At 37.9% G+C, this 17,318-nt stretch overlaps 1 protein-coding gene across 1 annotated transcript in view; it reads right to left on the reverse strand.

The window, feature by feature from the left end:
- Fam227b (family with sequence similarity 227 member B) overlaps positions 1-17,318 on the reverse strand; it is a 171,419-nt gene that overhangs the window by 121,103 nt on the left and 32,998 nt on the right. The window contains exons 10-11 of the mRNA XM_003471772.5: positions 16,001-16,127; positions 9,555-9,692 (exon numbers count right to left, since the gene is read on the reverse strand). Of these exons, the coding sequence (XP_003471820.3) occupies positions 9,555-9,692; positions 16,001-16,127 (265 nt within the window). The remainder of the gene's footprint in view (positions 1-9,554; positions 9,693-16,000; positions 16,128-17,318) is intronic.

Consider the following 17,318-nt stretch of genomic DNA (forward strand, 5'->3'; position numbering starts at 1 on the left):
TAGACATACCTACCCTACTTGTTCTGTAAGTATATTACGTTTATTGGTTATTGTCCACCTCTCCTCACCAGCCCATATGTCCCGCAATAAAAAGGGTCTGGTTGTTTTGTGCACTTGTGCATCCCAAGCACACTGGCCAATATCTGAGAAGTACTGTATAAATATTCATAAACACCCAGGATATAGAAGTAAGGGCTCAGTAAATATTAGCCACACTCAGAAACCATTCACTGAATGAATGTGTGAACTGACTCTGATTCAGCAGCACAATAATGAGTACATATTATGACAAAGCAGTATTTTTATATCCAAGCGTGGCACAAATATAGCTGTAAATAAATCTGGAGATGTGTGCGAACTGATGATTAAATATCTGAGTATATTTAAATTCTTAGATTTCACTTCTTGATGGCATGGCACATTCATATCATTCTATGCACTATGAGAGCAATGTATTTCATAAAGGAGTAGAAACTCATGGTTTTCCGAATGAGGTCCAGCACTTCTGACCAAGGTTACTAATCAACTGGCCATTACGCCTGGAGGAGGTGTTTACAAGCAACCCTACGGCTGACTGTAGAAAATTATCTTGGAAGCTAAATTAGTAATGAAAAGTTTGTAGATAAACACACCCTCAAAAAGAGAAGTAAAATGGTTTTTTAAAGTATATTATTTAAATTGTTAAGAAAGATAATTCACAATGATCAAACATGGATAGTTCCATAAAAATACAACCAACTTTCAGCTCTTGGAGATACTTCCTTTCTGTCCCTTACATTACCCATCGTCCTCTGTTCACAGTCTTTCTCCACACACGAAAGTTAAGCAATAGCAAGATAATGCGACTTACTAAGTTACTCCGATCTTGGGGTTTGTATATCTGAGCCTGTTGGTGATGTTTTGGGGGTTTCCTCATTTGTTTGCTGCCCTCCTGGTTTTCTTTCAATGATTTGTAATAAAAAGCACAGCATGAAGATTGTACCGGCTTACTTACCAAAGTACCACCTTACCTCCCAGTTTTAAGGGTCTGTTCCTTTTCATGTCTGAGCAGTGCTAACGGTGGAAAGACAGTGAAATGACAGAGATACAAATTCAGACGAAGGAACCTTTTACAACATTTGGGTCATAAGCCCTCTGGCTATTGCTTAAAACATTTCTATAACATGTCATTTGCTAAACGTGAAATAATCTTAGTGTATAATTATTATATTTCTTCACTATTTTTACTTCTGCACAGCACCAAGTACAGTAATGTCTACTAATACTTAAAAGTTCCATGTTACTTGAATACAAAGATTTTTCTTACTGCTTGTGTTTTAAACTATAGTTTATAAAAATAATGGGATTTGTTTATGTTCTAAAGTTCAGGTGAAAAGGAAAAACTGCATTTAGTAATTGGGGAGAGGCATAGAGTAGTTTTTAAGAAAAGGTCTTCATCTGAGTTGAAAAGACTACACGGTATTGTACCACAATAAGAGAAATGAACATTAAAACCTTCGTCTTGCAGATAATCTGACAATACGCTGGTTCAGGGAAGCTGGCCTGCAAATCCTGAGTCATTCCAGATACCGAAATTCTGTAACTGCTTACATTCCAGGCCTAAAAAGGGAGGTATCATGCCAGTTTGTTTGGAAGGCAAACTTTATCCAGTCTGTTTATTTTGTTAAAAACAAAAACAGAGAGTTCTTTTTGTTCAAATTCTGGAATAAAAAAAGTTAACTCCACATGACAGGAAGCATCTCAAATATTGAGGAAGAAACTATGTTTTAAATATGCTTCGTATTAGAAGAAACGATTATGAAACAGCAGTATACATGGAACATGGCTTATTCTATGTCTTGAAAGTCACATACCTGCACATATACACCCATGTTTTACCTAGGCTTTTTGACCTACTTCTGCTTTCCTCCTGCGCAGAGGTTTAATTTTAATATGCAGCACCCCTCCTGCACCTCCAAAGACAGCTCTAGAGCGGGAAGAGCTCTAAAACCAGAATCTGCACCACTAGCCTTCTCTCGCTAACTCCACCTCGACAGCCACTGACCACTTGGGAAGGTTGTTTGGTGATTATGGGTAGAAGTCATGGAGTAACAAAGTGTTAGAAAAGGGCATCACAGAAGTGGCATCCTAGAATCACTTCCTTTTCAGTTAGAAAAGTACAGCTCAGGAAGTTGTACGATTTATTCAAAGGCATTCAAGCCTTCTATGTGTGTGAAGGCTTCACTACACTTAGCCTTAATTATACACTAACTTAACTTAAACTAAGGAAACATTACAGACTACAGAAAAGTTTTCAAATTACTTATGGCCCCAAAACATAAATTACTTTAGCACTATGTTCAGGGATTCACCCTGGTGATGACTGAGCCCATGTGGGGGACAAGTGACATGGGCATTGTTAAACACAAGCAGGATAAGCCGCCAGCCAGCCCTTTCCATGGTAATTTCCTGTAGGACACCAGTCCCCTGGGTTTCGGCCTCGCAGCTCCTTTATACTCTTAAGAATAACTGAAGACACAAAAGAGCTTTCCTTTATGTGTTTATATCTACTAACATTTGCCATATTTAGAATTGAGAATGCAAAATGTTAAATATTAATTTATCAAATATCAATTATAAACTCATCTCATTGATATAAATAACATCTCATAAAAATAACTATGGTTTTAAGAAAAAATTTTGAGAAGTGTAACATTGTTTCACATTTTAGAAACCTCTTTAAAGTCTGGCTTGATAGAAGACCATTGGATTGTACTATCTATGTCTACATTTGTTCTGTTGTGATTTTGTGATATAAATGTTTATAAAGTACTTAAAAATCCAGTATCACAGAGATATATAATTAGGAAGAGCAATGTGTAATTTTTAACTTTTTATATTGATATATAATGTACATGTTTTTGTAGTACAATATGATATTTTGATTCATATATATAGTTGATCATACTGGGTAGTGATCATTCACAGTAATTAATATATGAATCACTTTAAATTTTTCTATTTCTTTCTGGTGAATATATTAAATGTCTTTCTTCTATTTTTGAAGTATTCACAACCACATTGTGCTGGACAACAGAACTCATTCAGAAGGAAGAATTCTTTAGTATCTGTTTGAGCTTGAAGCTAGAGGTTCCCGCAAAGCCTCATGTGGTGTATGTAGGCAGATGACAGTGTGTGGAAGTGGATTAAGGGTGTGATGCTGGGGTTAAGGGTGTGGAGAGGGAAGCCCCCTCCTGGATGGGGTGGCACCAACCACTAGGCTGATAGCCTGTGTGGAATATAGAGCGAGGGGGAGACAGGTGTGCTGCTGCTGCTGCTTGTCTGCAGCTGCCTCTGCCTTCACCCTGCCTTGAAACCAGCTGGCTGTGGACTGAAACCTCCACAAACTATGAGATGAAATAAGCCTTTCTTCACTTAACTTCGGATGTTGGGCATTGTGTCCGCACAATGAGAGAACAACTATGACCATATCTTTTCCTCGTAATTTTGATATTCTTTGATACTACACCAAAACTTGAGAAGTTACAGTTTCTTAGTGGTAGGTTGCAATACAGAGTTTCAGGCTACATCACCCGGCTATATGTACTCTGTTACATTAAAATCCACTCATGTATGATTATTTTTAATGCTGGGCATTGGTCATTTAGAAAATACCGTTTCAATGAGTTGTGCACATCTTCTAAATGCTTGCACATTTCTTTATACAATGTCAAAAAATCACATTCATGTCACTACCAATTTAATCAAAACAGTGTAAGTAAAGGAAAAAATGTAAGACTACAGTGATGGCAAAACATTTCCAAAATTTTTGATAGCTAGAATTGTATTACTGGACATAGCACATGTACTGTATCAAAAAAGGATTACTGCACTGTAACTGAGTGCCAGGAGCAGAGACCTTAGAAGTCATTTGGAATTTGTGCAACAACTTCACATCAGAGTTTGTATTTGCCAGACATCCTTAAATTCACGTATGATCATGACTTAGTCACACTAATGGTGTGTGTCCTAGTAACTTTTCTCTCATTGCTGAGACAGAACACCCCACACCCAAAGTGAAGGAAGGAAAGGTTTATTTAGCTCACTGTTTGTGGAGGTTTCAGTCCATAACCAGCTGACTCCAAGGCAGGGTGGCGTGGCACTAGGGCAACAGTTCAGGCCAGCAACCAGCAAAAACAGCAAGAGCAAAACAGAGGGGTGGAGCAAGCCTCTTCTCTTCCCTTATGTTGCACTCAGGCCACCTCACTGCAGGGCAGGTGCAGCACTCACACCACCTCTGTGCCCTCCCGGCTTACACAGGCTGAGGGTATTTACAAAGTGAAAATCCACGATCCCCGCTGGGTCTCTTGGTTAAACTTTTAGACTTCTCAAGTAGACACAGTGTATCAACCTTAACAATGTGTGACTGGAAGTGATCTAGATCACTTTTGAGCCGGGAGGGAATGCCTATTCCTCCTTATCCTGCTGATATTGGTTCAATCCTAAGGTGAACCCAGAAGGTGGAAGTAGCCTAAGAGCCCTGAATTTCTGTGTGCAGAGAGGAACTCACTCACACTAGGTAATATAAAAAAAAATCAGAAGATAGAGTTAAAAGCAGGCTAGAGCGCTGAATAAATATGAAAGTCTTAAAGTTCAAATAAAGAAGCATGCGGAATTGAACAAACATGTCTCAAAAATAAATTCCTAATAGTCATAATTTAAGCAGAACTTTTACAGGAAAAAAATCTGCACACAATCCTTGTCTGTCTGAAATAACAAAGTGTCCTGTGAGCCCCCCCACCCCACCCCAGCAGTTCTACCGCACCCAGAAGTTCTACTGCAGACAAGTGACTCTCTAACGCAAGCTGCTCTGCAGAGGGTTAGAAGTTTGATAGCCTCGTTACCCTTGAGCCTCCCACTCAGGCCCAGACCACCACTCACTCAGTCTAGCGAATCCACGCGGGAGGTAAGAAGCAAGTACAGTCTTGCCCTGCCTAGTCTTCTGTTCCCTCCCTGGCCCTTCCACTAACATCGCCTTCCTTCCCGCCTGCTCCACGTCCATCTAGCAAGGCATCTAAATGCTCATGCATATATTTCATGAATGAAGGGTGAAGCCACAGAACCTCCTAAGTTACAGCTTATATCCTAGTGATGAGCCAGCCTGGATGCACTTACAAGCCTATAAAATTAAATGACACATGGGCAGAATATGAAGGGGTTAACACTTCTAAGTCCAAAATTTCTGAGATTTGAATTTATATTGTAGCATTTATCAGTATGTGACCTTGGGCAAATTCTTTACTCTCCAGCTTTTTAAATGAGCAAGGTAAAAATCCACCTGCCAAATAAAAGTATTAAATTAGCATATATTATCAAGTATGTGCCACAAATTCAAGGTTTTCCCATGGTGAGCATAAATGGTTCAATTTTAATTTTGAGCAATAAGTAAAAAAAAAAAAATCCCAGCCACCAAACTTATAAAAGTCATTCCCATAGACTCAGACACACACAAATATTTCCATATTTTAGAATCAAATATAAAAGTACATTTCCATATATTTAGGGTAAGTATACACATTTCTCAAGACATCGGTAATATGAAAAACAACTATGTTTGAAGCATAGAGATGTCTTACTTTTTTAAAATGAAAATGGTCATCTTTTGAGAACCACAGTACAAAGCCCCTTTCAAGAATAATAATTCACCACCTAAAGTAGTTCTTCAATTAAAATTACATAAAATAGATAATTAAATGATAACTTTTGGAAAAACATGAAAATATAGTCAGGGACAATGTAACTTACATAAAAGTTATGTAGGTTATGTAAGTTATAAAAATATAACTTACATAAAAGTTCAAAAGTAGTACTTCCTAGAAGAGAAAACCTTTTTGATTATCTCTACAAACTGTGGATTAACTTTTCTAGCTTCTCTTAGTGGTCACAAATGTCAATCCAAATCTGGAGATTATCCTTAATTATGGAATGTTGGCTGTTAATATAAAATGGGGAGGTTGGACTATATCAATATGTATCACTAGATAATTTTCAGTGGAAAAAATAGTTTCATGTAATTATTTATACAAAAACAGAAAAACTGTATCACATATTACAGGAAAAAAACTTGTCCTCCAATTTTAGTATAGTCAAAACCTATGGTTGGTTCAGCATCTATAATGATCAGCAGAGCCATACGGCGCATGGAGGAAATCCACACACACTTGGGAACAGCACTGGCTTGAGGTGTGAGCCACGGCTTCAAAGAGGGTTGAAAACTGGAGAGTGGTGAGAACCATGAAAGGAAGTGTGAGGAGGAGAAAGCCCCAGATCCGCACATCCGTGCTCAGCTATTAGAACTGTCAAATGCAGTGTTCCAGACTGCAGAGAAATGACATCAATGATCACATTGACATTATTTATACTTAGGAATACAGAGGCAGGAATGGTAAATATGTGACCAAATATAGAAGATTATTTAAAGTCATATATAGGTATGCCTCTATATATCTATATTAACACACAACCAGACACAGTACTTCTTGGGGAGTGACCTACGGCTCTGCAAGAGGGTTGACAACTGAAGGGTGGTATATATATATGTATATATCTATAACCACTCCTGCTTTCAGCTATGATGAAGTAATGAGGGCTGGATTTACTCTTCTGTCCTCACTAAAACACTGAACAGAAAACCCGATACAGAGGTTTTCAAGAGGCTGGAGCACAGGCAGCGCAGGACAATGTTCTTCTGTTATCCCAGCTTTTTGTCTAAAGTGAATTTTCAGTGCACAGGGCAAGGAATAAAAATCTAAATAGAACCCAGTGGTACTGCTGAGTTGCGAAGAATAGCTAAAACTGTATCAAGTGTTAATGATAGCGTCTATCGAGGAAGGACGGTGAAATTTTGGATGAGTTTTACCATTTCTAAGAATGTTATACAGTCCTGTACCATATTACTCATCCATTCCACTACTAGGTATTTAGAACTAAAAAACTAGAACTAAAACACTACATCTGTACAGAAACTCATATATGAATATTTACAAGAGCTTCATTGATAATAGTAAAACACTAGAAACAATGCAAATGTCTATCCACAGGTTTATGTTCTCACCATGAACCACTCCTTAAGGAATACAGAGGAATTGAATAGTATCCCATGTGGTAACAGATGAATCTCAAAATAATTATATGGGAGAAAATGTCTGCCCTGCCAAAGCACACATTTTTAAATATTATATAAAACTCTAGAAAATGCAAACTAATTACAGTGACAAAAATCACATGCTTGATCACTTTGAGGTTAGGTAGGAGGGTAGAAATTTTAAAAAGAACCATGAGGACTTTTGAAAGTGATGGATACTATATGTTTCTCATCTTAGGAGTTGTGACTTTTTTTATTGGTTTCTTTATACATATGTCAAAACTCATTAAGTTCTATACGTAGTTTATACGTCAATTAGACTTCAGTAGAAGTGAAAAAGCCATGCAATTATTTAAAACAGAAATCACAACTGTATATGATGTGAGACTGCTATTCATTTGGGTCTAATACATGTATATGACACAACAGCAGAAAAGATGAAGGCATACATATAGCTGCGTCATCCAAGATCCTGTATTAGAAGTGAAACAGGAGAATGGTAACTAGGTAATATTCTGATAATTTAAGGATGTAATCTGTAATCATTAAAGCAGCTTAAAAAATACTTTAGGTAAACACTTAATAGAGGAATTAAAGTAAAATACTTAAAATATTCAATTAACCAAAAGAAGACAGAAAAGGAGAATTAAAGAATAAGTAACAGGTGGAATAACACTGAAAGTCAATTGAAACAAAATCAGCCATACCAATAATCATGTTAAATGTAAATCATCACTCCAGTGATAATGAAGATATTGTCAGAATAAATAAAAACAAGACTCAGTCAAGACTAATTGCAAGATATAAAGACCCAAAAAGAAAGAAAGAAAGAAAGAAAGAAAGAAAGAAAGACACAAACTAGGTGTAACTAAAATGATGGGAAAAGACCTGTCATGAAAACCATAAGCATAAGAAATCTAAAGTGGCTTTTTGAGGTCTGACAAAAAAGACCTTAAGGAAAGGAGAATTACCATGGACAAAAAGAGAAATTTTATAATGATTAAAGAAAAAGTTTAATATTAAAAAGTGTACATGTCTGTTATGGTTTGTTTCTAGGTGGTCCCCCAAGCTTCATGCGGTCATGTAGGCAGCTGAATCTAGCATTGTGATTGGTTCATTGTCTAGGGCTGGGATTGGTGGTGTGAATGCTGCTCCTGCCCAGGGGCGGAGCTGGCATACAATGTAAGGGCAGGAGGAGGCATGCTTTCCCTCTTTTTGCCTTTTTGCCTCACCACTTGCAGTCACCATGAATGGCTGCCTCTCAGCCACACCAACCTGACTTAGGGCCAGCTGAGTATGGACTGAAACCTCCAAAAACTGTAAGATGTAAACCTTTCCTTCCTTCATGATGGGCATCAGGTATTTTGTCTCAGCAATGAGTAAAAAATAACCAAGAGAATGTCTAATAACTTAAAACACCTAAAACAAAAACACCAGAATTACAAGGGGAAATAGTTTCACAATGATAAAGATTTTAATATTGTCTCTCAATAAATTCAAAGTGCCCAAATTGGAAAAGCAGTAATTAATGCATTAAATGATTTTAGAATTCTAAATTAACTAAAGAACAGGTTTAAGAATAATAGGTTATATACTCTTCTTTCCGGCCTATCTCAGGGAACACACTGGAAAGCTATCTCCCATACTCTAGTGGCTTTCACTTTGCTTGCACACTGAAATCATCAGAAGAGCTTTAAAAGATGTCCTAGATTCAGATTTAGTTGGTCAGAAATGAGGTCTGAGTGTCAGGTCCATGTTTGGCACTGGAGATACAGCATAAACAGGAGAGAAATTAAATTTCCTTATGAAGCCCATTAGTAAAAGGTAAGTAAGCAGTTTGGTCCTAGTACAGAAATTTGGCATGTAGCTCAAAGAACAGAAGAGAATGCAAAAGCATATCCAAGTAAACTGATATTTCAAATGGATGATTTAATAAATGGACCATTAGAAGAAAATATTATGTAGAAAATAATCATCCTCTTTAGCTAAACAAATTCTAAATGGACTGAAGAGTTAAATCAAATATGGAAATAAGAAAGAAAAAGAAAAAAGATACAGGCAGGTATTTTTATGATAGGTTAGGTCTTGAGAAAAATGCCACAAAGTTGAAACTATAGAGCAAACAATAGTTAACATGTGCCAAATAAAAATGTTAAGCATATCTGTTATCAAAACACATTATTATCCAGTTAGCAATACCACTAAAAGTGGTATCTGTAATGTCCATAGACACACAAAGGTCCTAACAATCAATATAAAATATTGTGACAGGCGAATAAGTAAAGGATTTAAGCATACACTAGTATTATAATTATGTATAAATCAAAAGTTATTTAAATATCCTCACAAAAAACTACTAGAAAATAATGACCAGTAAGTAACCTGACATCCTTGGTGTCTCCATTCCGCAGCTTCTGAACGATGTACTTACTGGCTAAAATGCGCTCATGGCTTCTTGTGATCCTCTCCTGTAATGATTTTGTGATGGACTTTCTGCTACCATGGATGGAGGTTGAAGAGAGGTCTGTCAGTTTCCAGTGGGTCCAAAAGCCTCTCTGAGGTTTCAGACCTGTTAATATAAAATGCACATGTAGCTGAAGAAGTTAGGATTTTGAAAATATCTTTTAATGTGTCAAAACATTTTGATTTACGTATTTGACCTTTCCAACAAAAAAAGTTCTTGTTTTTGTTCCTGCACTCTCAGCCTTAAAACAAGAATTATTATTATATAAATCTTTATGGGGTCTTCAGGATTAGTCTTCAAATGTTGTTAAAGTGTTCAGTAAAGGGAAAAGCACTATAAGAACATGAGCTAGTGCTGTTATTATCACTGTTATTACACATTGATAGACTAATAAATGTTACCAGTATTTTTCTCAGTAATCAGCATTTATTGAGGATGATTTTCCAGATTTAACTATTGAATTAGAATCTTTCAAGTATTTTTTAGATACAGTTATCATCTCCTTAGCATTAACTGCCATAGATCAAAATTGCAGAGGACGTTAGTTAAATTCACTTGAATGTTTCTTCAATAGCCTATATTTAAAATACTGAGTACTTATAGAAAGCCTGATGTGTGGTAGAGCCAGCAGATTGGCAGGGTACCACTCCACAGGAGACCCCACGGAGAGTCTGCCCCCACCCCCAGCAGTCAGCAGGCAGAGAAGGAGGGCAAAAATCTGTTGAGCAGGAGACTTAATTGTGTTTTCCTTAGGAAAGTGGAAGGGAATCAATTTCTTTATCTCTGCAGTAAAAGAACTATAATTAAAGAGTAGCAAAAAAACAATTTTATATATGCACAAAATTGATCCATTGATTAAATTATTGATTAAAATTGATTAAATTATTTGACCTATATTTCATTATAAACAGAAGAATAAGAAATGTAGCTAAACTGAATCATAGAAGATTTACATTAGACAAAAAGACAGATTTTCTCTTCTGTAAACTTGATTTTTACTAGGGTGAAAAGGGATTATTTTATTGATTAAAGATACAACACATATTAAACCATCAAAAGTATGAACAAAATCCTATAGAAGCACACATGTTCAAGTCTATAGAACTACACATACTTCACATAAAGTTCTAGTTTTCATTTTATGTGTCCTGTAAGTCCTGTAGGCTTTCTTCACTCTTCTTATTATTTTTCCAAATTTGTTTTTCACTGGGTCATTTCAAAGTACCTGTCTTCAAGGTTGCAGATATTCTTTGGTTTCAGAGGTTTTTTCTTTTTTAAAAATGATTCCTATCGACTTCCGGGAGAACATGGCAGGCAGATAGCAGCAGCTACGGAGGCTCTCTGAAAGACCCAGCTTAGAATTCAGGAATGGTGCGGAGTAAGGAATCATAAGCAAGTGGAGATATGCCCTGCTGACCCAAGAACGATCTAGGCTGAGAGAAACCAACTGGGAATGTAATCCCGGTGCTATAACAGGAACAGAAAAGCCTCAGTGTGGAAGTTGGAGCCTGCACCATTGGAAGCCACGATTTGGGTTTCCCGCCGCCGTTGCTGCGTCTACATCCGCTTGGCAGGGAGAGAGACAAGCGAAAGCTCTGAGAACGGGAATTGGTGAACGGAGTTGAAAGCAGGACGGGCGGGGAGCCGTGCATTGACCTGCAGTAGGTGAGAGAAACTGGGACTCTTCCACGGTCTAGGAGACTCCAACAGAGGACATTCTGGGACCAGGCAGACTTGTGGGAACAGGGCGCTGCAGTGACTTCAGCCACGTATCCTCCTCTCAAGCGGGATTGGTGAGCAGTGCCTAGCCTACATGACGCTGCGGGTTGAGACCCAGTAGGCTAGTGAACCCAGATCCCAGCGCCTGAAGATGACCTGGAGGGGCGGGCCCCACATAGGCTGCCTGAACTGCAACTTCCTGGTACGCTTTGGTGGGCGGGAACACCTAGCCGGCGCAATTCAATTAGACTGTGGCTGACAGGGAAGGAAGCTGGGCCTCCTATATACGCTTGCATATATAAGGAACAAATAATATGGGAAGAGGCAGCAACAAGAAAGGGTCCTCAGCCCCCAATCCTGAGAAAGAGGCAATAGTAGACACAGCACCAATAGATACAAAGCGTTATCTCCAGAGCCTCATAGACAAGTTCAGGAATGAAGTTATTAATGACCTGAAGCTAGATATAAGGAGAATAGTTAGAGAAATGCTAAGCACCACCCAAGAAAAAACAGATGGTGGATTGGAAGAACAGAAAAAGAGGGGAGAATTGTTTGATGGAGAAAATAGAGAAAGCATAGAATACGTGAAGCAGGTTCAAAGAGATTACCAGGAAACTAAAAACTCTATCAAAAACTGGCATAACAGCTTGAAAGAAACTAAGGACAGATTATCTGAATTGGAGGGCAGATTTGTAATATGGGAGCATGAAATGAAAAACTTCTTAAAAATAACAAAGAAACCAACAGCAATAATACAAGGACTAGAAGATGATAAGAGGATCTATAACTTAAGAATTAAGAACATAAAAGAAGAAGTAGGGACACAAACAAATGAACTACAAAAGCTACTCACAGAAATAATCCAGGAGAATTTTCCTAATTTAGCAAAAGGTAAAGATACTCAGTTGTATGAAGCATACAGGACCCTAGCCACATACAACCCAAACAGAGCAACGCCCAGGCATATAATACAAGAACAGAAATCCAATACAAGAACAGAATATTAAAAGCCATCAGAGACAAGAAACAGATCACTTACAAGGGAACACCCATCAGAATTACAGCAGATTTCTCAGCACAAACCATCAAATCACAAAGAGCGTGGGGGGAAATAATTCAAGCTTTGAAAGACAATAATCTCCAGCCATGATTGATATATCCTGCACAACTATCCCTGGAAATTGATGGAAAAACAAGGTGCTTCCAGGATAAAGAGGAAGTAAGAGAATATGCAACCACCAATTCAACTCTACAGAGAATACTGCAGGATATTCTAAAAAAGAAAAATATGAAGAATCCACAAATAGTGGCAGAGAGGCCACAATGAATGGAGCAGAAAACAAAATGAAGAAGACAAACTGACAACTAATGACAGAAAAAGAGCTCAACAGAAATGAGGCAGAGAAGATTGGATAATAGGAACAGCTATTTTGGAGAAAATGACATCTTAATAGGTAATACTGATTTAGTATCATCTTGTTTTGAAGTCTCTCCAAGCTTTTGTTCTTCTGTCTCCATTGGTCTAAACAGGTTGTATCTTATTGGATTTTATTATATATGATAGTATAAGCAAAAACTTTTATAGACAAGGAGATTATACAGAAACCATTGTTCATTTTCTGTTAGTTGATTCTAAATACCCTGTATTACTGTCATTCTCTTAAATGGTTTTACATTGTTTTGATATATTTGATGTTACAGTATACGAAGTTATACTCAAAGATTTCAAGGAAAGAGACAATATGGTAACTACTTTTACATTGGGAATATCTTGTGGTCAAACACTATTTTGCTTAAATGGTTTGGTTTTGATCTGCGCTGTTTTGCTGTTATGCCCTCTTTTATCTCAACCTCCATTTTATTATTTACTTTTTTATTTTTATCCTTTTAATTAAGGGAAAAATAAATTTAAAAATAGCAGGATATATTATACTAACCTACTTTGACTTTCCATTATCTTGATTTAAAGCCCTGTATTGCTCTCACCATCTTGTTTTGACTGATGTCCCTCTATTCTGTTTTGCTTGATAGTACCAGGTTCAAAAGTTTAAGCAACAGCTGTGAAGATAGTGGGATTCATTATGATGCCCATTCTGGTTGATTATTATCTACTTTTGAAGACCTGTAATGTCTCCAATGTTTTGGTTTTGCCAGTTTTGTTCTTTACTGTTTTGTTCAATTTTATTATAACTGATGATATAGGCAATTCTATTAGAGATAGCGGGAGGCATTATGGTAACCATTGTTGATCACCTTGTATTATGCTTTTACATTATCTATTATGTCCACCCTTTTGATTTGACCGACTGTTCTGTTATGTCACATTTGGTTCTACTCTCTTCCAAAAAAGTAATAAGAACTGGGAGCAACAAAACCCAAAATGTGTAATTGTCATTGTACGAAAGAGAGGAAAAGAAAGTGCTCTAAACGATATAACTGCATGTATATTTAAGTGTATAAGGTAGATAATGATATTACTGAGTTTTGTTGGATCGTTGAACAGAACTGTTTGCAGTCTCACTGTTGGAATGTCCACTTTATAAGCTTTAATTTTGTAACTTGAACAACTATTTCTAAGATGACAATATGTAATCCATTAACTAGTGATTTCCTACTGTTTATTTTTTTCTGTAAATCTGTATAACTTGTACCCTTTCTCTGCTTTTTTTCTTTTTCTCCTTAAATAAAATTAAATAAATGATTCCTCTCTTGTTTTTCATTAACTAGTTTTGATCTAAATGATATTATTCTGATATAGTTGTCTGTTAGCACACTAAACATCTTTAAAGCAATCATTTTGAATTATTGGTCAGGTGAGGAATCTGTACATCTCCTTTTCCTTTAGATAAGTTGCTGGAAGAGTGTGGTTCCATTGGTGTGTATACGCGTGTGTGTGTGAACTTCTTGTTGCTTTGTGCTAAGTCTGCACATCTGCAGAGCACGGCTGTTAGAGACTGGTCTCAGTGGGCAAGGCATGTCATTGATGAGGGTGTGACATGCCAGCCAGCGAGGTGGAGCCTAGCGCTTTGGGCTCTGGGGAGGATACAACAACCAGATCCGTGTGTAGCTCTGTCTGCAGAGCAGACATTGTGGCCGTCAGTGGCTGAGGATACCGTTTTCTGCACCAGTCACAAGAGCTGCTAAGCTCTTCAGTGGTGACAGCTGTTGCTGCTTTTTCTCCAGTGCAGAAGTCACATTGAGAAGACCGCTCTTGGTGTCAGGTGTAGCTTGTAGCACTGGTGCTGGTGTGTGAGCTGTGGGCAATTTTGGAGCCCTGGGAGGGGAGGAATGTACTTTAATAGCCTCAGAGCACACCTGAGGTGTGGGGCTTGGGTACTCCCTCTGTGGCCCTAGCTTTGGTGCCCTTGATGTGGCTGTCTGCCTGGGTGTCTGGGAGTCTGCAGACTGCTGTTGCTCTGGAGTCTGGGTTGCAGATGCACCTGTTACTGTAGTGACTCTGGGGTCCACAACACAGGCATTTAGGGACCAACCAGAGAGCCAGACATGGAACTCAGGATGTGAGGCGGCTCTGAGGTCCAGGGTGTAGGCTGCCTCACCATGCAGCCTTGATGCGTGAGGTGTGGGCATGCATATGGCTGCTATGGTGCTAAGCCTTACAGAGCAGGTGTGCACCCTGGGACAGCAGCTCCAACATCTGACGCATGTGTGAGTCTAGGGCAGTGGCGGTCCTGGGTCAGCACAGTAGTGACTTCCTTGAAGCAGGAGCACAGTAAGATCTCCCTCTTCCCATTCACATGGCAATGGCAGTTGGTTAATTCCATTGTGGAAAATCACCAGAGTCCTGTGTGGAGCAAGCTGCTGAGGTCTTTGTGGATGAACACTAAGGGCACAACCAGTGTGGGAGCTACAGGAAGTCATAGCAGGGAGGCCTCTGAAGTTCCCCACAAGGACTGCTGAGGTCCTTTGCAGAGCAGTCCTCTGGGGACCACAGTGGTATCAGCCATATGCCTGGTCCCGAGCACCTCCAATTCCTTTATTACTGGCCATCTCCAGAGTTCACACTTGCTAACATCTCCATGATTACTCCAATTCTAGTTTTTGTTCTATCATGTTGATGCGGGTTCCTGCCTAGATTATTGAACTGTGCTAGAAGTGTTAATTTTGTGGATAGCTTCCCTTGGTAGTGGTGGCAGCAGGAGATGATGGGTATCTCCTACTCTACCGTCTTGCTCACGTCACATCTCTATCTCTACTCTCGTAGGGATACTCATCATATTGATTAATCCACCCATATGGCCTCACTTATTAACCTTAATTAGTTCTTTAATGGTCTCATCTTCAAATGAGGTCACATTCTAAGGTATAATAGGGGATAGGATTTCAACACATAAATTTGGAGGGAACACAATTCAGCCCATAACTGACCTGTCAGAAATTTTTCTGCTCTTCATAGCAGCTTAAAATATGTATCTCCCACAGGTAATATATATTTCTGTATATACATTGATTTTAATTCTGCAACAATCCAGTTTTCAATAGTTTCACCATGTATAAAATTATTTGCCTCTAAAGTTAATAACTAGTTAGTTTTGATAACAATTTTTTAAAAATACAGACATGGATATGCCTATACCAATGTACAAAAACTACCAATATTTTGAATATAGTAAACTACTGCAATTCCATCATTTTAGGAACCCAAATTTTTGGTACTTAAAATAATATATTCATACCTGAAAACCAAAGAAAGATGTTATTTCCTAGATCTTCTTTAAATTGATCATTAAAGATGTTACTAGATTCTGGAAATGCTTCTAGGAATGTTGCATAGATAGCTTGTGTCAAACAATCAGGAAATACCTACCAAATGGAGTCATATTAGGTTAATTTATATTTTATATATATTAACTACCTAAGAAATTATTACTTTGTAAATGTGTATAATTCTAATAGCTTGCATTTAACCATTTTATTACTCTTTGTAACTGTGAGGGACATGAATAAAGAAGGGTTGAAAATCAACAATAATTATGGGCATTTGTGAAAAAAATTAATTTCAATAAAGTAACAATTAAGACAGTTTGATTAGCCCTTTATTTCATTTAACCTTACTATTATTAGCTCCTTTAAGAAAATGGTATATGCACCACAAATATTTTCAAATAAACTAGAGCTTCTGTAGTTGGGCTTACATGTAGTAATCAGTATGGTTTAAATATTAAAATCATAACCAAATATCACCAAATATATGGAACTACCAATATCCCACAAGTTTTCAAATTTCTAAACAAGTTTCTCTCAGGAGTCTCTAAACAATAGATGGGTATTATACTTCAATATTAAAGAAAATTTACGCCATTAAAATTTTGGTATTCTGCATTCAGATGGGTACTTACAGTCACACGTTAAGCCTTTAATGGTACAACATGTTAGAACTGGCAGGGTCCTGAAGGGCTACTGCGGTGGACTGAATAATGGACCAGAATATAAACATGTTCTAGTCTCCGGACTCTGTAAAGTCATTTTATATGGCAAAGAGCTTTGCAGATATAACTGAAGACCTCGGGAGAAATGAACTTGGATTACTGAATGTGCTCTAAATGCACTCCCGAGTGTAATCCTCAAAAGAGGGAGGCTGAAGAGAATCAGACAGAGAAGAGGGGAGGCAGTGTGGCCAGAGAAGCAGAGCTTGGACCAAAGCATGGTAAACCAGGGCGTGTGGTGGTCACTGGAAGACCAGTGAGGTGAAGAGTGGATTCTCTCCTGGGGCCTCCTACAGAAAGCAGCCTTACTGACACTGTGATGTTAGATCTCTAAGATTCACTTTAGACTTCTGACCTGCATAACTAAGGGAATTAATTTCTGCTTCTTTAAATAACTAATTTCTCAAAATCTGTTACAGCAACAATAAGAAAGTAACATGGTTACCTAATCCAGTGGTGCTCAAATTGCTCGTAAACTATATTTCTTTTAAGCCTTCCATGATGTTTTTGGGAGCAGGAATGTGGGTGGCAAAGGAAACAACTCTGCAGTACACCGATGGACTTAATT

Source organism: Cavia porcellus, unplaced genomic scaffold, assembly GCF_034190915.1.
Source record: "Cavia porcellus strain 051 isolate PalLab524CR breed Dunkin Hartley unplaced genomic scaffold, mCavPor4.1 scaffold_1, whole genome shotgun sequence".
In the NCBI taxonomy this organism is placed as follows: Eukaryota; Metazoa; Chordata; class Mammalia; order Rodentia; family Caviidae; genus Cavia; species Cavia porcellus.